General features: G+C 43.1%; 1 protein-coding gene across 2 annotated transcripts in view; it reads left to right on the top strand.

Annotated features, from left to right (window-relative positions):
• sdk1a (sidekick cell adhesion molecule 1a) overlaps positions 1 to 25,061 on the top strand; it is a 779,580-nt gene that overhangs the window by 530,046 nt on the left and 224,473 nt on the right. For both annotated transcript variants that reach the window (XM_063058961.1, XM_063058960.1), the window contains exons 12-14: positions 3,317 to 3,419; positions 6,714 to 6,890; positions 8,521 to 8,657. In XM_063058961.1, coding sequence (XP_062915031.1) covers positions 3,317 to 3,419; positions 6,714 to 6,890; positions 8,521 to 8,657 — 417 coding nt within the window. The remainder of the gene's footprint in view (positions 1 to 3,316; positions 3,420 to 6,713; positions 6,891 to 8,520; positions 8,658 to 25,061) is intronic.

The following is a 25,061-nucleotide window of genomic DNA, read 5'->3' as shown; positions in this document are numbered from 1 at the left end:
TAATATCTGCTGTTCTGTGTAAACTATCAACCTCTTCTTAAACTACAGTCATCCATTTTTGTGTTCAAGGCCATTTCAGAGGGTAGGGAAGAGTTAACATACAAGTGTGGGACTGGAAACTCGTGTAACCTAGACCAGATAAAGGGCAGCAGTAAACCAGTTGGACATGGCAATTCAACAACATGAACATTTTAAAATTTTCTTTATTCATCTTACCATTTGTTTTATGCAATTAATAAATAATTTTTCTCACCACAATGAAAATAAATCCCAAGCACATCCATGGATCATTATTAAACATTGATGTACTTGAATAAAAAAAACAAAGGCACATCAAACAAATCAAAGGACCATGTAATGAGAATTTTTACACATGCAAACTAAAATGCTGATTACTTCCTTTCTCATAAAGCAGGCAGATAGGCAGCAAGTATTCTCTTTCATACCATCTGTTGAAAGTTGGCATGTGATAATTGTTGTAGGTCAAAGAGAAAGCAAACAGGTGGCACTGAAAGGAATAGCCAGGAGTTATTGCCACAAGAGAATAACAAGTGAAGGATGCATGAAAGTCATAGAGAGAGAAAAATAAATTACATAAACAAAGCTTGAGGATCTGAACATCCTCTGGAAAAACAACATGTATCCCACCGAACATTCAATTTAGACTGATGACCTTCAAATTCATTCTGGGTCCACTGGACCTAGTGTTTTATTGTTATTAAATATAAATTTATTGTGAGTTTCCAGTCTTGTTAGATTAATTTGCATGCTTTATTTTGCTCTAAGTTTCATCCCGATCTTGCTACTAGAGAAGCGTCACTGTCTTGGGAGAAGCCAGTCTCTCATGTCTAGTCTTCTCCAGGGATTTTCATGGTGTTAAACAAAATCCCAAATTGGTCAGAGTATTCTTCAGGACCCAGAGTGATGTGATAGGCCAATGTGAGAGGGAGCAATTGCAAAGGGGATCTGAGAGGGTAATTTTGCGCACAAAATGTAGTTGGTGGTTGGAATGAGCTGCCAGAAGAAGTTGTGGAGGTAGGTACAGTAACAACATTTAAGAGGTATCTGGTCAAGTGCTTGAATGAATAAGCATAGAGGAATATGGGATTTATGCGAGGAAGTGGGAGTAGTAAAATTACTTATTGTGTGGGTTGAAGGACCTGTTTCTATGTCGTACAATTTACACAAAATGCTAAAAAGTAAAATGTAGAGTAAATGCCTTAGCATAAATCAAATAGAATTTCTTTGTCTTCTAGAATGCCTTTATGTCCTGAAATAAAGTCAAACAACTGCTAGGAAGTTACTTGTAGTCTCTCATCCCCTGCATCCATTTTATAATCAAGTAAGAGCCAGCTGGAGTTAGTGTTTCCAGCAAGCATTAATTCAGAATTCTTCTACGGTCTGTTTCTGACCTGGCTGCATGATAAAATCAATTATCATAAATGATTATCAAGCTAATTTACTTTCCAAATAGCAGATTGGTATCAACTGTGGGGGCGGAGGAATGCTTGTTAAATGAGCCAGCCTGCCATTCCATTGAGCTTCTGCTTTTCATGGGAGTGAGCAGAATATGCCAATTTGAATGAGGTGGTACTCATTTTGATGAGCTGTATAAAGCCAGGAAATGCTTCAGTTTAAGCAACCTACATCAAAGTTGCTGGTGAACGCAGCAGGCCAGGCAGCATCTATAGGAAGAGGCGCAGTCGACGTTTCAGGCCGAGACCCTTCGTCAGGACTAACTGAAGGAAGAGTGAGTAAGGGATTTGAAAGCTGGAGGGGGAGGGGGAGATGCAAAAGTTTTTTTTGAGTTTAAGCAACCTTGTGCTTTTCTCAAAGAGAAACTGATTGTATCATAAACATACATAGTCCATTCAACTCACTTTTTGCAGTAATAATAGCAATGGAAATAAAAGAATAGAAAATAGAATTGATTTTACTATCTTGTACAATATTGGCATGATGGTGAAGAAAATAATTAAATCTTTGTCGCAGGTAAACCTTTATATCAGCCTTTTTAATATAACGTCTGGTTTACGTTCAAGCAATTAAACTGTACAACACTAGGATATTACAATTGGCCCTTAACATGTTTAAGATTACGTTTATGCTCCTTAAAGTAAACATCAATTTTATTTTAGCATACTTTAAAGCTAGGTTAGTATTACTCATAATAGAAGTTAAACAGAGCTGTTGAAGCATTAATAGTGTCCATTTCCTTGGGAGTAACCTGTCATCTGATGAGAAATTGTATGTCTTTCTTTAGCCTTTAGTTAACAAATTTTTCAAAACTACAGTACTGTGCAAGAGTCTTTAGACACATGTGTAAAGTGATTGAAACTGAATGTTTCTGACTATCAAAAAAATACTATAAAGAGCAGTAAACAGATCAAAAAAAAAACTAAATCAAATGAATATTTGCCTTTCAAACTGCATTTTAGGTATATTTTTATGCAGTTTTGTAAGAAAATTGGCTGGTAGGTTGTTCCAAGCATCCTGGAGAACTTGTCACAGTTCTGCAGACTTTGGCTTTCTCACCTGCTTCTGTCTCTTCAGGTAATCCCAGACAGCCTTGATGATGTTGAGATCGGACTCCGTAGCGGCCATACCATCTAAAACCATTTAGAAAATCTAGCATGCCTAAGACTTTTGCACTGTGCTATAGAAACTGGAGAAGTTACTTAATTTTGTAATCAATATGGATGGAGTAATGAATTTGCATTGTTCAGTGGTTTGCGATTAGTAGCATTAGAGTATGATAAGATGATGATCAAGGTTATTGATTTTACAGAAGGACTGGTAAATCCTGAGCTACTAGACCTACAAAATAGTGAAATCCTCTAATCCAATGGAACAAAACTAAGTTTGATTTATTCCTGCATCATAAACTAGTGAACCTAAGTATGAATGAGAATTTTGAAATGAAATTTCCCATATCCCAATAAAAGAAATTAAAGTAAGTACATAGAAAATGAAATTGTCACACTGGCCCCAGATTTGCATCCTCTAGGTCACAATGTAGATATAGCACAAGTGTTTCATAATGTAGACTTTGAATGCACCTTCAATTCTCATATCATGCACAGTTGATCAAATGGAATAGGTTGTTTTTTTCTCAGCATATAATTTGTGTTATTGCACAATAAAGAATGCTGCTTTAATCTAAAAATCGTATTGCTTGAAACGTATTGAGTAAAAATGGAAATCAAAGTGAACTCTCTGCCAGGAAGAGGCAAAAGAAGCAGCTGAGTTTAGTGAAATGTCCAGTATGTGATACATGAATATCTTGATAATATTAACTTCCTTGTATTTCTTCTAGCACGCACCTTCATTTCAGTCCCACCTGAAGACCGCAGTGTCATCAAAGGAACAACAGCTGAATTGATGTGTGGAGCAACCCATGACTCCAGAGTCACAATTCGGTGAGCTTCTCCAGTTCAATTAAGATAACCATTTCATTAGGGTGTAACTGCTGAAATAGCCCTCAATAACAAGATCAATCATACTCCCCTTGTATAGCTGTAGACCATGTTACTTCCACAGAATTTTGACATTAACAGAAAGGAACACATCCAGTTTAAAGGCTTAAGAATCACATTCTATTTTTCAACCTGAATTATGTGCTGCTTAAAACTCCTGAATGCCTTCCTTTGGCTCAATACCACTTACTTTTTATTATTCCTCTATGAAGTACCACAAAATATTTTTTCAATGTTAGCGGTGCTATTTAAATACAAATTGCTGCTCAATTCCAATTTCTTCAATTGGTCTATTGCCAGTGAATGCCAATAGAATTGTCTGGAACTGATATCTGACCAAATGTGGAACCCAGATGTCTTTGACTTATGCTCATGCAATGTTATTACTTTCAGTACTGTCAGAAGCAGTGACAAATTTCCCATCAATTTCTCTCTATTCATTGTCATTGCAAAATAAAAGGAAACATCCTTACCCTCTAAACCTTGTCGCTGGCAACTCATCAAGTCTGTATCTTGTATGTAATATCTGAATATTTATAGGTCCTGTTGTCGTCATCATATTCAGATACTATAAACTACAATTTAAGCCTTTTTGTAATGTTGTATGTAGAAACTTGCTTGTGGATTAAATTTCACAATGCTCTGCAGCTATTGGAACATGATTTTGTACTCACAACATTGTATATTCTCTGCTAAAATATCAAAGTCATGCAGAATGGAAAAGGTCCTTTGGCTCACCTATTCTGCATTGACTATCAACCGTCTATTTACAGCAATCTTGCACTAATTTCACATATTCTCCCCTTAATTATATCAAGTCACCACAGAATTTACCACTGACCCACATACCAGGAAGGAATTTACAGTGGCCAATTAGTCTAACAATCCACAAGCATTTGGGATGTGGAGGGAAACTAGAACACCCCGAGTAAACTCATGTGGTCATGGGAGATATGTAAACTCCACACAAACAGGTACAGTAGCCAGCATCGAATCCTGGTTGTTGGCACTCTGGAGCAGTGGCCCTACTAATTGCGCCGCTGGGGTTTTGCCCTCCTTTGTATTTGAGGTAAAAATCCCAATATTTACTGAGGCAGAGAAGAGCGAAGCAGCAGAAAGTTCTAACCAGAAGAACACCCTGAAATTATAATTCCACAGCATGCATGGGTCATCGTACGAGTAACCAGCCAGAATTGTGTCTGATTGACAAACCGATCTCTCTCTGGTGTGGACAACACTATACAAGAGAATGCAGACACAGAGAAATCAGGATAGAGGTCATGACTAGGTTTCTGAATACATTGGGGTTGGGAATGTTGATGGCAATAGTGAACAATCAGATGGTGGAATCAGGAAAAGAAATCAAAGGATGGTCAGTGATGAGAAATAGGAGGCTCAGCAATGGGATATGGGAGGAGTGCACAACAAGAAATAAGAGGAGGGAATTTAGTAACATGGTAGTGTAGCAGTTTGCACGTCACTATTACAGCTCGGGGCACTGGAATTCAGAATTCAAAATTCAATTCTGATGCCATCGTAAAACGCTTGTATATCCTTCTTGTGAATGGTTTGTGCCAAGTTCTTCGGTTTCCTCCCACATTCCAGAGACATACTGGTTCGTAGTGTGGTCATTGTAAGTTGTCCTGTGATTAATTTAGGTGTTACGAGAATACACATAAAATTAAGATGTTTGCTGGCCTGGGCTAGCATCAGTGGCATCAGCAGTTGGTCTGCCACCTGCCCTCAGGGGAAGGAGAGATAAGGAACAATGGAGCAGCGTCTGGAGATGTGTAATGAAGGGATGTGGGAGGAAGAACTGTCTGGAGCGGCTCCCCCCTTTGAGCCCTGAACTGTTTGAAGTGATGGACAGGCGATACCCCAGCAGGGGGATAAAAAGGGACAGGTTCGCTAAGACAGACACACACGCCACCCGAGGTAACGAGACCCTGGAAGCGGTGCGCTTCTCACGAGTGGGTGAGAAGTCCCAGACAACGACAAGGGTGGAAAGGTACGATCAGCGGGAACCCGGTGTGTGTCCGCCCTTGCCTGGGTGCCGGGTTCACTGCAGAGGATCGACCGCATCTGGAGGAGGGGTCACAGTCGGTGACCTCAGGTGACATCACCAAGGACCTGCCCAAAAGCTGTTTGTGAGCCATCTCGCTGGTCTGTGAGCCATCTTGCTGGTCTGTGAGTGAAGCCGTTCTGAATGATGAGTTGTTCCTGTTCTCTCTGTCTCTCTTCCCCCACGTTGTCCATCGCCATGGAAACGATTACTGCGAACTGAACTTTGAGTCATTTTGAAATTGGTCATTTACCCCTAGACAACGATAGAGCTTGATTGATGCTGTTATCTTAATTCTGTGCACATGTGTGTTTATCATCACTGAACTGTTGCATTTATTATCCTTTCGATTACTGTGTTGCTTGTTTCTTTAATAAAACTTTCTTAGTTCTAGTACTCCAGACTCCAACTGAGTGATCCATTTCTGCTGGTTTGGCAACCCAGTTACGGGGTACGTAACATAGGGTTAAGTAGCTGGGTTGCTAGGCAGTATGGCTCGTTGGGTCTAAAGGGCCTGTTCTGTGCTGTATCTCTAAATTAATAAATAAATGTCAATGATAAATAGGAGACTTGTGTATGGGAAATAGGAGAGGTAGTCAGTGGGTAATGGGAGGAATCAAATCAAGGAGACATTCATGGCTATGGGGTTGACAGATAGTCAAGGAAGAGATGGAGATGACATCAGAGTAACTGATGATGTAGGTGTGATCTGAGTTAAAGTGGTTCAGATATTCCAGGAAGGTTGGGGAGGAGACATACATTGAAGAAATTAAGAGTTGTTTGAGGGCACAGAAGAAACCTTCTATGGGTCCTGTCCTTCAAAAAAGATTTTACCTGTTGCATGGTATCGTCCTTGCCTCCCTCCAGCTGATGGACTTCCTGAGGCCGAGATGAACAGCAGTAAGGCAAAACATTCTGAGAGGCATGGTTTCCTTCGAAGATTTGATAGAAGTGCTACCCATGGGTAGTAGCAGTTTAGTCATCCATATATCCCACCCCAAATGGAGATGGGAATGAGCAAGTCGACATAGGCCATATTCAGGTTTAATTTAAGCTTTTATATTTAAATTGTACTTCTTGCCCAACCAAAGCCTATTTGCGTTCAGAGTTCAGATTCCTCCAGCCTTTCATTTAGATACATTATTGATGCTACATCTTATTCACCTTTTTTCTAGATTTGTTTGGAGAAAGAATGGTAAAATTATTGATGCAAGTACTGCACCCAGAATTACTTTAGGGCAAAATGGCTCACTTCATATTAGCCAGACTTGGTCGGGTGATATTGGCGACTACACCTGTGAAGTTTTGTCCGTAGGAGGGAATGACTTCAGAAGTGCTCGCCTGGAAGTCATGTGAGTAAAAACATTTCATTTTATGCCTCAAGCTGGAATTTGGTTTCGTAATAGACTTGTATTGAATTTCTGCAACAATTCGTAGTGCAATTTTCCATTATATGGTGAGTAACAATCAGATTTAGCACTGAAATGTATTCTGCCACATACCATTTTAATACCGATTCTTGCTGTGCAGCTGCTTATTATAGTATATGAGCTTAAATCATTCAAACTACAATTTTTGTGAGTTTCTTTAACAACAATGTTAACTCATCTGAAATAGTAGGTTAAGCTCTCTTGTTAAATTAGCAGATGGGGAAACATCAGAAGTCTACACACAATTCTATCATGACAGTTTCTAGGCTTGTATTGCAGTTGGGAAATCGTATAAGCGTACTGTGAATAAATCAGCAGCATTTATCGAGCATTAAATTATGACAGGCAGTCAAGTCTGGAACATTACCTGCATTGTGGTTCACTAGGATTTAGTTTCATTTGATAGTCAGATATAATGGTTGGCATAGATATGTCTAGGCATAAATCAAATTTATTCGTGGTGTGCAGTGTCACTCATCAGATCAAATAGAGTTTACAGGTGAAGAAGAGTTAGAGAATGGAGGATGATATGACCAAGGCTCAGAAACATTATTCAGTTATCAATTTAAAATCATTCATTCTGTCTGTATTGTTAAACTTCAATAAAATTCTGTGTCCACAGTTACAAAGGAAAACATTTACTGTATGTAAACACATTGTAATCATCCCCTTATTCTTGATTGTGCTGGAAGAGCAGCGATTTAGTTTTACATTTCTCAATGGCCAATTCTGAACTGAAGAGAACCACCTCTGGTGTTGGTTGTTCACCTACTGCTCGCCTGTATAGCATCTAAAAATCCGAGAAACAGCAATTGAAATCCATCTGTATCACTGGCATTGGGTTCACTTGACTGCCCAACCAATACTGGAAACTCTTGGAAGTAATTTCCAGATGTACGTATAAATGGGTGAACACACTTCATGAATTCCTGCCTGATTTTGAACAGCTAAACTGCAGTCGTTAAAGAGACTTTCAAAAAAAAAAGCCATGAAATATTTTGTGCTTCTTTTTACTGGATCATGGAAGAGCTCGGCTCTGAAAACAAGACTCTGATTTGGTGGCAGCACATCTGAGGCTGTCTCGTGGGCTCTGTTTCGGTGTATCTGAGGCTGTCTCATGGGCTCTGGTTCGGTGTATCTGAGGCTGTCTCGTGGGTTCAGGTTCGGTGTATCTGAGGCTGTCTCGTGGGTTCAGGTTCGGTGTATCTGAGGCTGTCCTGGTGGTCTCAGGTTCAGTGTCATCACCACAGGTGAACGGCTGAGCCATTCTGCCAGCTTCTCTGGGGCTCCAGGTGGAAAGCAAAAATTTTCTGCTCCTCTGATTCACAACCCACCCTGAGCTGTGTAATTTAACTGCTTAACTATAAATGACAAAGCAAAAACCTAATTATTATTTGACAATACAAATAGAATATATGATTGAATTATCATAATGTGCCCTTAGGCATTGAAATCTGATTGTACTTGATCAGAATTCTAGACTCGGTCTTTATACTGTATGGTAAATCAAATTGTCTGTAGATTGTAATCTCCTGATTTTGTTTTTTTTCAGTGAACTCCCACATCCACCCAGGAACCTGCAGGCAGCATTGAATGCTTCAAAAAGCCGGACAGTGGATTTATCATGGACTCGACCTTTCAATGGAAATAGCCCTATTCTGCACTACATTGTGGAGTTATCTGAAAACAGTGAGTGCTGCTGGAAGAGCTTTAATTAGCATGTTTTTGAACTAAATGAGCCATGTTTTATGAAGTATCACTGACATGGTACTTTTCCAAAGAGCATGTTATAATTAAAAGATATCAGTTAGTCATGGCAGGCACTAAGGTAGACAGAAGCCATATTTAATGTAAGCTAAGTAACTCTAATGAATTTGTGTTCTATTCTTCTATGGCCTATGCAATTAGGAGGGGGGCACTGAAAATGAGAAGTATTCTGTAAGGGAGGGTCCTGTCTCTTAACTAAATGGCTGCAGTATTTCATAGCGAGACCATAATTTGTTTGCCTTTTAATTGAAATTATTTTAAATGTATTTTCTTATTTCAACCTTGATAAATTAATATTTAATCTTTGTTCCATTCGAGAGATAAGCTTTATGATTATAATGGTGCTTTGAAATTGCCCTGCTATCTCAGTTAATGTTCGGGATGTGTTAGTAGATGTGAGCGTGTTGGTGGAATCAATGAAACAAGATAATCTTGCTCTTATATATAGAGAATCAAGATTGTTTAATGTCATTTCCAGTACACAAGTGTAAAGGAGACTGAAATAATTGTTATTCTGGATCCGATGCAGCACAAAAAACATAGTAAGAAAAAGAACACAACAGTAGTTTATATACATAGATTGATTGCATGTCCATAAAGTGACACTAAGCACAGGAAGGCCTGTACAGAAGGTGATCAACAGGAAATGATAAACTAGTGGAAATGATAATAAAGTATTGGTGAAGGGTGTAGAGGTGGGCTAGTGGGAGGAGCTGTTGCTCAGCCCTACTGCTTTGGGAAAGGAACTGTTTTTGAGTCTAGTGATCCTGATCTGGATGCTATGTAGTCTCCATCCTGGTGGGAGTGGGACAAACAGTCCATGAGCAGGGTGGGTGGGACCCTTCATGATCTAATTGCTGAAAGATATGCTGTGACAGTGCTGTCTGGCTGGAGACAAAATGCTATCGACATATTTACAATTCCAGGATCAGGAACCTAAGTGTCAAGAGCTTGCATGGATCTTGGAATGAATGGGGGGGATGGGTGAGGGGTGGGGGGGGAATTCCATCATATCTTACAGTCCCTAAGTGGAGCACGTGCTGCCAGTTCTGAGCAGAGGCCCGCACTCAACCAGAGTGCAGCCATGAGGACCACATTTCAGCGTTCAGTATCCATTCTGCCAGATTTGGATTGCAGCCATGATTCAGCGTTCAGTATCCATACTGCTGGATTCGGACCACATTTCAGCGTTCAGTATCCATACTGCCGGATTCGGATTGCAGCCATGAGACCCACATTTCAGCGTTCAGTATCCATACTGCCGGATTTGGGTTCAAGTTTATTACACCTACGTTGAAACACAGTGTGAAATGTGTCATTTGTGTTAGCAACGAAGGCAACATAAGGATGTGCTGGAGGCAGCCCGCGGGGGTCGTCACATATTCTGCTGCCAATGTAGCGTGCCCACAACTCAATACAGAACAACAGAACAGAACAAAACACAACATGCTAAGCAACACGTGAAATAAGCCCTGTTCCACACGCCCTCACACCTATCTGCCATCCGTGCACATAGACAGGCCGTTTTCAGCCTCCTGCCTCTACGGACTCATAAATCTGCAGACATTGGGCCCGACTTCCATAGTGGACTCACAGAGATTCACAGACTTTGTGGCTCCCATCGGGCTTTGACTCGATCTGCCAGGCTTCAATCTGGACTGCCCATTCATCGCTGCCATTTGCCCTCTAAGGCAGCCTCTGCCAAGTGCTGTGTACTAGTTTATTGCTGGAGGAGCAACAACGGAGAGCAGGGCTTTACACCTGGTTCCTGCCATTGCAGCGTGCAGCAGTACTTCACATTGGCTTCCTTGCACAGTATTTTACAAGCCCTTCAGCCCACAATGTTATGCCAACCTATCTTCATTAAAGTAAGGAAAGTGTTTAGCTGGAGAAGTAAAAGCATTATTATGAATCATCACTCTGCTGAGTCATGCTAAACTGAGTTCAGTTTTGTGAGAAAATAAACTGTTGTTTTTACTTGTTGATTGTGTAAAATTTATGAAGCTATTTTGTTCCAGTACTTCAGTTTTAAAATGATATGAAGTGATATAAAGCCAGTAGTCTGGCTGCTTTATTGTTTAGTAATCTTGCTCACTGTGAGAGTGGGAGCTTAACTCTCAGAACTATTTTAAAATTCAAATCATTAAAAGAAATGATTGCAGCATGACATTTACCTACCTATCCCTTTGGTGAGATGACATATTGGATATAGAAAGGGTGCTGGCTTCAAGGTTTGTTGTGGCTGATGCTTGGCAGAAGATGAACATGTAAGTACAAATGACCGCAGGACAAATGGTCCTTGGGAAATTTTTTAAAATCAGATGTGTAAATTAATTAATTAACACTGTACTATACTTCATAAATCAACAAGGAAATAAATCATAATTATTTTCAGCTTTCTCTTTAACCCTTTTGAAGTTGCAAAGTACATAATACAACCTTTGCTGCAGCCTGTTTTCACAGTACTTGTACCATTGTGACGGGAAGGTTATAATATATTATTTGCTGAAGATGTGTAAATTTGATTCCGAGCAGACCAGAGTAGTAGGTTAGATTCTATTATAAAAGAGTAAAAGATCAAAGTGCCAGCTTTCAATGAATCTGTTCTTCCCCTTTTAGAGCTGATTACATGCTAGCTTCCCATTCTCCCTCTGCCTCTGAAAGCAATTAATTATTTCATTTGAAGACTATTCCATAGGTGCCCAATTCTGTAGCTACTATTAATCAGATGAGTCCAGACAGCAATAGCTAGCCGACTGTTCAGCCAAACCTGATCCTGTTTACAACAGGTATCCGTGAACATTTCTAGCAAGTGTTTTATATCACAAGTAAAGGAGGGATCCGTGGTTAATTTCTTGTCCCTAACCTTGAGAGCCAAGATTGATTGCTGTACTGTTGTTGCTGACCCACTGAGACCAACTAACAGAGACCAAGCTCGGTACTTTCATAGTCTATAACTCAGATACTCACTTGAGAAGCTGACTGAATTATCAGGTGAGTTCTATTCCTTTTATTACAGTGGGCAGCACTTTCATTGTCATGGTAATAACCAGAACATATTGATTTTCTTTGGATACATATAATCAGAACAAAAACCTTGGGTTTTTGAACATACTGGTATTAAGATTTTAGAGTTATATAAAAGAAACACAATGTTTTAGACATATTCAATGTTTAAATCGACATACACAAGTTGCACTCAAGTAATATTTGATACATTGTGGTAAACTATCTTCTACTGCAAAAACTGGAGGGCCAATATATTGTTTGCACTTTTAATTACTACTACCACTCTGGTAGAGTATAGTACTATCTTACATTAATGTTTCGCTTTTAATTATATTAGTATACCTGAACAAAGGATATAATTACAGGTTCTAACAGAGTTCAATTCCTGAAAACTGTTTGTAACCTGAACTGCTTAAGTCAGAAATGAACAGAAGCAGTGTGGACACGAGGAAATCTGCAGATGCTGGAACTTCAAGCAACACACATAAAAGTTGCTGGTGAACGCAGCAGGCCAGGCAGCATCTCTAGGAAGAGGTACAGTTGATGTTTCGGGTCCTGACGAAGGGTCTCGGCCTGAAACATTGACTGTACCTCTTCCTAGAGATGCTGCCTGGCCTGCTGCGTTCAGAAGTAGTGTGGGAGGGGTTCACAGAATCACCTGTGATAGGACAGTGAGCAGATGTGGGATGTGTGGCCACCAACAAGTCTCAGCATTCCCAGCTCTGCTCACTTCGACCTAACCCCCAGAGGGTTTGTAAGGGGAGTTTGTTGGGGAGAGATAGCACATGGGGTTGCCCCATTCCCACCTGACAGATGATGCTGGAAGCTCTGCAGCAGCTGGCAAATCCATCCCCATCTTCCCCACTGGTCTCTCAAGCACTCATTTGTCCATAATTGGGTTTTCATAACACTTGGAGGACCTGTATCTATAAATTCAACTTTTCTGCTGGACTTCAGGTAGTTCTATTTTTCTTAAAAACTATTTAAATTTCCCCATTGTTTATTGGAATCCTGAAAAGTTTCCACTGCGTGTGTATACTTTATGTATCAGTTGGTCAACCACTTGCAGTGCAGATTTTCCATGATCTGGATGGAGCTGGTGCATCTAGTTTGTTTTTCAATCAGTAGTTAAGCAAAAAGAATCACCATGGATTTGTATAGGAGACATTATGCCTGACAAACTCAATTGAATCCAATAAAGTCGTTCCAAATATTTAATTTGAGTCCTTCATAAGGGACTGTAGGATAACCAAGGTTGAAGCTTGTGGAATTCAAGGCAAAATATTAATCTGCTTAGAAACTCTGCTACTTGCCAGAAGGCAGAATGTAGAAATAATTGGCACTTAGTCAAATTAGCAGAATGTTGGTATTCTACAACCATCTGTGATGAGGCTGAAACTAACTGTTCTCTGTATAAATGACATAGATGATTGGACTAAAAAACCAGGTATTCAAATCATGAAGATCTCTTAGTAGAGAAAGTGAGTAGAAAAAGTTGTAAGAAATAGATTTAATTTAGGTAAATGTGATCTTATCCACGTAGGACATTAACTTAAATCTGATTAACTCTGAGCGAGCTGACTCCAGTTACCATCTCTGGGTTCAGATCTGCTCAGTGATGTCCACTTTAAGTTGCACGGAACAGGCCTCACAGATACTCTGAGAGCTCACTTCAGCAGGAGTGACTAGAAGACCATGCAGTCTGCCCCACTGCAATTAAAACTCATGGAAGTGCCGTGTGTTCTGCATGTCTGGATTCCTGTGTGATTACCTAGAGTCCTTTGTGCATTACACATTAATTGAAAGTTGCAGACTTTTTAGCCAACATTGTAGGCCTCTTACTTTCAATTGTAGATTATCTTTTCAGTGAAAGTGGATAATGCATTCTTCTAAAGTGTGCCACTGCACAGTATAACTATTAATCAAAACTACTTATTAAGCAATGAAAAGCTGAAAGCAGTAAAGGTTCTGAGAGTCCTTGGTCCAGTACAGTGTTCTCCTGATGCTGGCCATTCTATTTGGAGTACAAGGAAATAGCAGTCCCAAGTCCTGGTGTTCAGCACCACCGCCCTGTGGGTGACCAGGCTCTCTCTCGCTGCTCAAGGAGGCTGTTCGATCAGTTTCTCTCTCTCTCACTGGTGCCAGAGTCTTGGTTCTTGGGCAAGGTTTAATTGACACGCTTTGTGGACTGGACTCTATAGTTCATGTTATAATGCGGTCCTGGTTGCTCCATTTTTGTTGGTATACTGTGTGGTTTTGATCGGGGCGGGCTGGCTCTGTGGCCTGAACTTAACAAATGACTCCGAGCTAGATTGAACTGAATATTCCTGGTTTGGTGTCCTATATTATGTGATATTTGCTGGGTTTTTTTTTACAATGTTCAGCAATGCCCCTCCTACCCTTCTTACCCCATCCCTTATTTATTTATTATTTTTTATTTTTTTTCTCCCTCTGTCCCTCTCAGTATAACTCCTTGCCTGCTCTCCATCTTCCTCTGGGCTCCCCTCCCCCTCTCTTTCTCCCTAGGCCTCCCGTCCCATGATCCTCTCCCTTCTCCAGCCTTGTATCCATTTTGCCCATCAACTTACTAGCTCTTAGCTCCATCCCTCCCCCTCCTGTCTTCTCCTATCATTTCAGATCTCCCCCTCTCCCTCCCACTTTCAAATCTCTTACTGTCTCTGTTTTCAGTTGGTCCTGACAAAGGGTCTCGGCCCGAAATGTCGACTGTTCCTCTTCCTATAGATGCTGCATGGCCTGCTGCATTCCACCAGCATTTTTTGTGTGTTGCCTGGAGTATATGCCTGGTGGTTGCATCTTGTGTAGCTTGACAGAAAGAGTATTTAACTGGGAAAGCCAGGCAGCATATTACTTAAAGTCAGAAGAGAAAAAAGCTTAAATATAAATGAAATCTCTTAAATTAGTTTGTTTTCTTTGCTAATTTGAAAACTTAACGTACATTTAGATTGTTTCATAAATAATATCTCAATGCCTGGCTTAATTTGCAGTTAAAGCCGCACAGAGTTGACAGACTATTAGTTTTTTTTCTCAATTAAAAAAAGTCCTGAGGAAATCTGGCCTTGGAAACAACTGCTGATAACTAATCTCATATAAACATAAGAAATGGGTAACAGCAGTTGAATTTAATCAAGCTTTTTAGGTAGTGAAATTTCCCAAGCTACTTCACAAAGGCTTAATTAAGCAAAAATTGACACAAGTAACAAAGGATTTAAACATTCATAATTTTGACTGGGATAAAGAAATGTCAAATTTTATGTCTCTGAGGCAATTTTCCAAATGTTAATTGCTTGTGTAAAGCCTATTTAAATCAGAATTGGGTTTATTATTACTGGCATATGTCATGAAATTTGTTGTTTTGCATCTGTAGTACAGTGCAAGACAGAAAAATAACTAAGTTACGAAATAAATAATGCAAAAGATGAATAGCAAGGTAGTGTTTATGGGTTCATGGACCATTAATATGTTGACTTCTGTACCTCCTCCCTAATGGTAGTAAAGGACATGTACTGTATGATGAGGCTCTTTAACGATGGGTGTCACCTTCTCGAGGCACCGGCCTTTGAAAATGCCCTCGATGGCGCACAGGGTTGTGCCTGTGATGGAACTAGCTGACTTTACAGCTCTCTGCAGCCTTTTGCAATGCTGTGCTTTGAAGGCTTCATACCAAGCTGTAATGCAATCAGTCAGAATTCTCTCCACCATACATCTCTAGAAATTTCAGGGGCCTTCCGTGACATACTGAATCTCCTCAAATTTCTAATGAAGTAGGAGTCTTGAATGTCACAGATCTAGCATTCAGCTGTGGAATATTTAAAGTTCAGAGTAAATTTATTATTAAAGCACATACATGTCACCATATACAACCTTGAGATTCATTTTCTTAAGGGCATACTCAATAAATCTATAATAGACTAATAACCATAATAGAATTAATGAAAGACCATTTGCCTTTTGTCCAGGCAGTGTGTAAAAGACAAAATAATGCCAAGGAATTTAAAGTTACTGACCTTTTCCACCTCCAGTGCCCTAATGAGGACCTCCAGTTTCTTCTTCCTGTAGTTAATAATCAGCTCTTGGTTTGGCTAATGTTAAGTGAGAGGTTGTTATTGTAGCACCATTCAACTATTTTTTCATTTTCCCTCCTATATGCAGATTTGTCACCACCTATGATTTGGCCCAAGTCAGCAAACTTAAATGTGGTATTGGAGCACCTGGGCTGATGGTGATTGTGGAGACGATGTTGTTGCCAATCCGTACTGACTGGGGAATACCTGTATAAAATGGTTAGCTTCGGATGAAAAAGATGGATTAGAATGAAGAATGTCATTGAAATGGGTAAACATTAGAGTGGAGAATATCTGAAAGACAAAGTTAGGGTGGAGTGTAGGCAGAGTGAAATGAGGAAAAGGATTTGGATGATAGACTGTGAAGTAGGAAAATTTCACCCCCTTTGCCCCCTGTTCACCCCCTGGCTGAAAAGAGGGTAAAGTGAAAAGACATGAAATTCAACTTGGTGTCATAGGGAAGTGCTGCTATGAAGAGGAGAAATACTAATCCAGTTCTTCTGGGGTGGCAGGTTTAGCTATTATCAGAAGCTAGCCCTTCTTCTTTTGAAGTGCCAGTCAACATTAATTGAGCTTAATTTTTATGATATGTTGCTTTGAAAAAAGTTGAGCAAGTCTAAAAAATGTAAACCACTTCTTTCCATTCAGCATTCTATATGTTTAAACAGAAGTGCACTGCTGTCCTTCCTCATCCTGAATCACATATTGCATTGCTTTATGAAGAGTTTGTGGTCTCTACTCTTTTCATTCATGCAGAAGATAATTTATATCTGTTTCCTTTCATCTCCTCCCTGCGTCAGATGACATATTCACTTTTTAAGCTGCTTATGGTAAACAACACATTGATTTTTTTTTAACCTTAGTCCTTTTGTATTTTCATTTAGTCAATGTGAAAAAGATATTTGATTGAACTAAAGTTTCAAATTCTTAATGGGTTTTTATATCAGTTGTCATCCTGTAATGGTATTTTTTTTCTACTGCCAGTGCATTTTATTTCAAATTTTAAAAAGCTTTGTATTTAATTCCCTTAGGTAATGACTTGAAGCCTTGAAGCAGGCTGCATCAATTTACCAAGAAATCATTTTTTTGATCATTCATTACTTTATGACAGTCGTATTTCATCTAGCACAAGTAAATGTTTGTAATTTTACCTAAGTTTTATAAAGAAATACCTAAGAATTTATCGCACTAAGGCACCAGCTGAGGAAAAAAGCTTCAAGGATACTGAGATTTTGAGTTCCAGTAACTAAGTTTGCTTACAAGTTCTTTGAAAGGCTAAAATGCCTTTTCAGTGAATATTGATAATATTTGTATCTGAAGATTAAAATAGAAATATTATTACTGCAACTTTGTGTCTTATTGCAGGAGGACTTCCATTTTCTTCCCTCCCAACCAAGTCAGTTTGGGATGAACATCTTCACTTTAATGTGAAGATGTCCTATAGGTTCTCCTGATCAGTCCTGCAACTGAACCTTCCACTGTGGCCCACTTGCATGTATCTCAACTGACTCCACATACTAATCTCCAGGCTTACGTTGGTCCCCACCATCCATCCCACCAAAGAAAATCCTACCATCCCAGTCCTGCCCCTTCCACCATGCGTCACGTAAATATGTCACCCCCTGCCAAGGTTGAACAAGAAATCTCAGAGTAGATCAGAACCTGGAATGTTTTCAGTCTTGCTTTACCCTGATGAGTTTCATTAACATTATGACGTACAAGTAGAATGGCCAAGCACATGCAGCTCCGTTGTTTGGGAATTTTTATATGCTTTGAAAGTCAATCAGCTCATCACCTTTCCAATCAAAATTCCATCTCCAACATGGGTCATATCTTGCTTCATTTTATATGCTGCAATGCAAGTGGCATCAATTAATGTGCAAATAGCCAATCGTCATTACTTTTTGGAATATGACAGCCCAAGCAATCATGCATTCTCAAGCTATAAATGGGTAGGCTGTCTTAAAATTTGACCGTAGGGGCCAATTCGGGATCTACAGACTCTGGAGCAGTAGGGACAGGGGACCAGATGTGATCGGCTGCTTGGGTGGTAGGATCCTTCCTGAGTTTCCTCTTTTCTTCAGCAGTCACTTTTCTGGATTCCTCAGAATTCTTGGGTGCTCAGTGGATTGGCATTCTCCAGCAGACAGCTGCTGCCACTTGTTGACATCAATATTTGCCTGAGAGAGCTGCGATTGGTCGTTGTACCTCTTGCACGGGGCATCACAATCTCCCTTGCCCTGAGATAGCTCTCTGTAGAGTACTGCTTCAATAACCTGGAATTGTCCATGTAAGACACATGGCCTGACCAGCGGAACTGCTTGAGCAGCAAATTGGCTTCAATGCTTGGAAATTGAGCTTTCTTCAGGACCTCATTGTTGGAGACACAATCCTGAAATCTGATACCCATGATGGAGCAAAGGCAGAGCTGATGGAAGTGCTCGAGCAATCGGATTTGCTTACTGTACAAGACCCCGGCTTCAGAGCCATATAGCAGTGTTGTGACAATGGCAGCCCTATACATCTGGATTTTTGTGGACAGACAGCTGGTGGTTCTTCCACACATGTTTCTGGAGGCACCTGAAAGCACAGCTGGCTTTGGTTAGTCAATTGTCAATGTGCCTTACTACTGTAGCGTTGTTGGAGATGACACTGCCCAGGCAGATGAATTGCTCAACTGTGGTGAGAGGGTGGTCATCAGTGGTGATCTGAAGTGGGTTGTAAATGCCACGCAGGGGCTTCTGCTGGAGGATCATTGTTTTCTTCAGACTGACCATTAATTCAAAAGCCCTTGCAGCCTTGCTAAACTACAGTCTATAGCGTCTCTTCTGTTTGCGTGACAAGAACATGGTCATCCGCGTATAGTAGCTCAAGAATGGGCTCCTGCACGGTTTTTGTTTGGGCGGGAAGGCAGCGGAGGTTGAAGATATTTCCGTCAGTGCGGATCTGAATGCAGCTGCATCTCTGAGGTGGTCTCTTTCGCTTCCCATATCTTCATAATGAAAAAGATTGGCAAAGAGCGTTGGTGCCAAAACACAGCCTTGTTTCATGCCAGAACTGATGGGGAATGGATCAGACAGGTTGCCGTTGTGTTTAACCTGACCACTTTGGCCTTCAAAGAGCTGCTGCAGTATACTGAGGAATTTTGGGGGACAGCTGAGCTTTGACAGCGCCCATCGTGGCTGACTGTATCAAAGGCCTTGGTCAGGTCAATGAACGCCGTGTACAATCCCATGTTCTGATTATAACACTTCCCCTGTATCTGGCCAAGAACGAAGATCATGTTGGATGTGCCTCTGCTCGCTCTGAATTGCACTGACTCTCTGTGAGGTTGCCTTTAGCAATGGTAGGGATGAATCTGTCCAAGAGAATTCTGGCGAGGATCTTCCTGGTGGTGGACAGCAGGGTAATGCCAATCCAATTTCTCCCCTTTTTTCTTGTACATGGAGACAACTACAGCATCATAGATCATTTGGGACTGAACCTTTCTCCCAGCAGAGCATGGACAGGTTTGTGGTTTCGCTCAGGAGAATGTCTCCAACCATTTTGTACGCTTCCACTGGGATCCCATCAATGCATTAAGTGAAGTGTCTCCCGTAGCCTCTCATTTCCAGGTGTTTTGATCATTGCAAAACCACTGTTAAGCTTGCCATGCAGGAGGTCGCTGGCATATGGCCTCTCCTACACTACTGTGCCCATAGCAATCATCCCTTCATGTCTTTCTGAGTTTGCTATGTCATAGCATGACTGAGTGTCCTGTGGTATAACTGGACAGGCAGGCTGGTCTCATCGGCCTTGGCTGGGTACCAGCCTAGGAGAAGGACAGCTCCAATTCCAAACCCGGGTAGATAGGACTCATTAGCCTTGCCAGGCAGTCTGTCTAGGAGAAGGAAAACTCCGATACTCAACCTACAGCCTTGCAGTTGTCGCAGCTTGCTGTGCCATTGTGGAATCAGTCCGCGCACACCGATCCTCACTATAAACCTACACAAGGCAGGCGGGAAGAAAAGTCCTACAGCGATGGAGAAGGGGTGAAATGACAGGTGTTAGATGACACTGGGAGTCGCAGTCTCAATTCTGCATGTAGGCGGCTCAGACCCATGGGTCGTCTATCTATTGACCTGAGGCAACAACAGCCTTCAGCAGCCCTCTGAGTGACCAAGCAGCACCTCTTCAGGGATAGCATTGCCTGTTCCTGATGGAGACAGACCTAGAAAAGGTGGTCCCAAAAAATCTTTCCTCATCACCACCTGCTTTGTTCACCGTGCCCAGTGGGCATCTTACTCAAGTGGTAAGAAAAAGGAAAATAAATCAAAAGAAGTCAATATATCTCTAAATTGTGTGCTGGAATGTACGCACAATGCAGAACTCTACAGAAGGTGACTGACCCCAAAGATGCTCAGTGCTTGTGACACAAGAACTAGCTTGGTGGACAATATCATTGCTGCGATAAGCAAAGTACATTTTGAAGATGGAGGATCTTTACTAGAGCATGGTGCAGACTACACTCTCGTCAGGTCAGGCAGAAGCCGCAACAAGAACAGACTCTTTGGGGTGGCCTTCATGATCAAAACCACCATCGTCAATAAGCTTCAAAGCCAACTGATCCGACACTCAGATTGACTTATGCTCCTGCGACTCCCGCTGCAAGACAACCAATTTGTCACCTTTGTGAACATCTGTGCCCTCACACTACAAACAGACCCTGCTGTCAAAGAGATGTTCTATAGGGAGCTGAAGTCCCTCCTATTGGAAACATGTAAGGCAGACAAAATTATCGGCCAGGCAACTTCTATGCCGGGGTGGGTAGAGATGTCAAGGTATGGCCGGGAGTCTTCGGTCATCATGGTGTCAGAAACTGCAACGCCAATGGGAGGATGCTCCTGGAGTTCAGCACAGAATTAGATCTGATTATAACAAATACACTGTTTTAACAGAAAGCCAGGTTCAAGATGACCTGGAGACACCCCCGATCCAAACACTACATCCTGGTGTGCCAGGATGTTCTACACGCCAGGGTCATGCCGAGCGCAGACTGTTATACGGATCACATGCTGGTCAGGGCGAAAGTCAGACTGGTTATCAAGCCAGCAATAAGGAAAAGGGAACCAGGGTTGAAGATACTCCAGGTGGATAAGCTCTTTGGCCTCTGACATGTACTCCAGATTAAGCTAAGGGAGAAACTGGACAGCAAAGGCACCCCAAATGCAGACTTCAACACAGGAAAGAAATGGAAGCACCTGAAGACTGTCATCCAGGATGTGGCTGTCAAGGTAGTTGGGTACTCCTCAAGAAGAAACAAGCACTGGTTTGATGAAAATGACATTGAAATTTGGAACCCGCTGCAAAAGAAACACCCCTCCCATTAAGTGTTGCTATCTAGACCAGACAACCAAGCAGCCAGGGCAGATTTCAGGGCTGCAAGCAGCAACCCTCATGCCAAACTGAGACAGATGCAAATCGATTGTGGACTGACCTAGCAGAATGAACATAGCACTATTCAGACACTGACAACACTCGAGGCTTCTACAAATCACTGCACATTGTGCATGGTCCAACTCATCAGATTAACACTTAACAATTGTTGGAGTTCCCATGTACCTAAGGCCTCATCTTTAATGTTGGAGCTCACATGTTTCGGACATGCTGTCAGAGCAACCGAGGCAAATAAGCACTGGTGCATTCCCAACATTGTATATACTGCTACCACTGTCTTCAAATGCTGGACAGAATGCACATAATATCGGCTGGAGGGCTGAGTACCAGCTGGACATATTGCCTTATCCCAGAAATTATTGAGCCTTTTGGGGTTTTTTTGGAGCTACTCTTGTCTTGGGAAGCAGAGACTATTCCTTCACCTTCTTGACATTTTCCTTTAGGCAGGTTACCCAGCCTCTGACCTGCTCTCTCAACGTCAATGTGGTTGGTTGGGTTCTGATCAGTGTGTTAATGATGAGAGACCCAGCACTTGTAATGCCACTGAAAATCCAGAATAGGTAGTCGCACTCTTTTATTGGAGATCATTGCTACTTGGCATTTTGTAATGTGAATGCTCCTTGCCATTTGTGAGTCCAGACCTGGATTTTGTTTAGGTGTAATGTTCCATTATATTGACTTGTGTATGCCTAGGGGAAATCCCACCCAACACCTGCCTCAACACTCCCCTCAGGGTCAGTCGCCGCCCGAATCAATCCCAAACATCAATCATCAGCCAGCACACCCAGTAAATTTTAACAAGTACACTTTATAGATATTACTAATTCTATGACATTAATAGGAATTTGATACAGAGAGGAAAGTAATGAAAAAAAGGCACCAACACTTATCAAAGTCCAAGTTCTTCACGCGCTACCGTTGGAGCTCAATCGATTCCGGACGACCACCTGAATCCTGTCAACTCACGGCTCGGGACCACCCGGAGTGATCGACTGGAGCCTCTCTGCACGTCCGCCGTCCGCCATCCTCCTCCGACTCCCCGCCAAAACCCCGTCCACCGTCCTCCCAGTCTGTCCTCTGACTCCCCGTCTGTCCTCCGACTCCCCGTCTCTCCACCGTCCTCCCCGTCTCTCCTCCGACTCCCCGTCTCTCCACCGTCCTCCCCGTCTCTCCTCCGACTCTCCGTCTCTCCACCGTCCTCTCCGTCTCTCCTCCGACTCCCCGTCTCTCCTCCGACTCCCCGTCTCTCCTCCGACTCCCCGTCTCTCCTCCGACTCCCCGTCTCTCCTCCGACTCCCTGTCTCTCCACCGACTCCCCGTCTCTCCACCGTCCTCCCCGTCTCTCCTCCGACTCCCCGTCTCTCCACCGTCCTCCTTGTCTCTCCTCCGACTCCCCGTCTCTCCACTGTCCTCCCCATCTCTCCTCCGACTCCCCGTCTCTCCTCCGACTCCCCATCTCTCCACTGACTCCCCGTCTCTCCTCCAACTCCCCGTCTCTCCACCGTCCTCCCCATCACTCCCCGTCTCCCCCGACTCGCCATCTCTCCACCGTCCTCGCCGTCTCCCCCGACTCCCCGTCTCTCCACTGTCCTCCCCGTCTCTCCGCCGTCCTCCTCGTCTCTCCTCCGCCTCCCCGTCAAAACCCGTCCACGGTCCTCCCCGTCTCTCCTCCGACTCCCCGTCTCTCCACTGTCCTCCTCGTCTCTCCTCCGACTCCCCGTCTCTCCACCGTCCTCCTTGTCTCTCCTCCGACTCCCCCCCCCGCCAAAAACCCTGTCCACCGTCCTCCCCGTCTCTCCTCTGACTCCCCGCCAAAAACCCCACGCACGTCCACCGTCCTCCTCGTCTCTCCTCCGACTCCCCATCTCTCCCCCGACTCCCCGCCAAAAACCCCGTCCACGGACCTCCCCGTCTCTCCTCCGACTCCCCGTCTCTCCACCGTCCTGCCCATCACTCCCCGTCTCCCCCGACTCGCCGTCTCTCCACCGTCCTCGCCGTCTCCCCCGACTCCCCGTCTCTCCACTGTTCTCCCCGTCTCTCCGCCGTCCTCCTCGTTTCTCCTCCGCCTCCCCGTCAAAACCCGTCCACGGTCCTCCCCGTCTCTCCTCCGACTCCCCGTCTCTCCTCCGACTCCCTGTCTCTCCTCCGACTCCCCGTCTCTCCACTGTCCTCCTCGTCTCTCCTCCGACTCCCCGTCTCTCCACCGTCCTCCTTGTCTCTCCTCCGACTCCCCATCTCTCCCCCGACTCCCTGCCAAAACCCCGTCCACCGTCCTCCCCATCCCTCCTCCGACTCCCCGCCAAAACTCAGTCCACAGTCATATCATACAGCATGGTATCCGAAAAAAAACGATACATAACCACCCATTGGCTAATAGAAGGCTGCTATCTCACTTTAAAGTAAAACAAACTGCTATCGCAAACTCTCTTCAGCGTTTAACACAACAAAGCCGCATTCCCCAGATTAACATAACAAAGTCGCCATTTTAACTCTACAAAAAGAAAGACCCCGTACACTCTCCCCCACCACAAAAAGTCATGCCCTCATGACGTTACCATAGTTCACCAGTGCTCTTTGTAAAACACAAAACCCAACCCAGGTGCATAAAGCAGTGACATAACTTTGCAGGGCAGTAGAGATCACACCCTGCTCTCCCGGCGCTATGTAAGTGAGTCTTTCCGGGGGATGCCTACTCCTCTGAGGCCTCTGTACTTGCTCTGCTGACTCTCCCTGTTCAGACACCCCAGGTGACACCCCCAGCCTATCTGTCGGACCTTCCCCCTCATCAGGATCCCTCTGCCCCTGTGAGCCCTCTGGCTCGGGTTCTGCCTCCACCCTCTCCTCCCCCAATCCCGGCTGGAATACAGGCGGCTCTGCAACACCCTCCCCCAATCCTGGCTGTAATGCAGGCGGCTCTGTAACACCCTCCCTCGGTTCCCCTAACTCAGTGATGGAAGGGCCAGGAGTCTCTTCTCCCGGCACCGGGGAATCAGCGAACGGAAGCAGGTGCCACACGTCCGATTCATCATCTTCCGATGACGTATCCCTTCTCGAGGTGGGGGCCAGCCCTGCCTTCTTCGCAGCGGGCTCTTCCCTCGCCCCGCGCCCTCGCAGAATCCTCGTACTAGGCGTAAACTCCCATTCGGGCTCTGGGTCCATCTTCACCTCTCGACCCAGAGGCAACAGGTGGTTCCGATGGAGTACCTTGACAGGCCCCTGCCCGCCCTCAGGTCTCACCCAGTAATTAGGTCTTGCTACTTGTAGCTATGGATTGCTTCACATTCTGGTAAGTGGAGAATGTCGTGTAAAAATTATGCAAACTTCGGCACATCTCCACTTCTGACTTTATCATGGATGGAGGCAGACACAGATAATTGGGCCTAGGGCACTGCCCTAAGGAATGCTTACAGTGCTGTTTTGGGGCTGGGATAATTGACTTCCAACAACCCAAAACCATCATCTTAGGTGCAAGGTATGAGCTGGATTTATCTTTTCATGTGATATCTATTGGCTTCAGTTTTACTTGAGCACCCAGTTGCCACACTTGGTCAAATATTCTTTGAAGTTAATTGCAGTTGCTCTCTTTTCACCTCCGGAATTCAGATATTTGATCCATTTTTTGGACCAAGGATGTGATCATGTTTGGAGTGCATTGGTGAACATGTCATTGGTGAGAAAGTAGTTCTTTTTAGCACTTTCCAGGACATTGCCATTACTTTGATGATTGAGAATCACATAATTGGACTGTAGATAACTAGATTGGACTTGTGCTACTTTTTGTAAATGGATGTACCTGGCC

This window comes from Mobula hypostoma, chromosome 9 (genome assembly GCF_963921235.1).
Source record: "Mobula hypostoma chromosome 9, sMobHyp1.1, whole genome shotgun sequence".
In the NCBI taxonomy this organism is placed as follows: Eukaryota; Metazoa; Chordata; class Chondrichthyes; order Myliobatiformes; family Myliobatidae; genus Mobula; species Mobula hypostoma.
The sequence above is the reverse complement of the archived record's forward strand: the minus strand, read 5'-3'. Positions and strand labels throughout refer to the sequence as shown.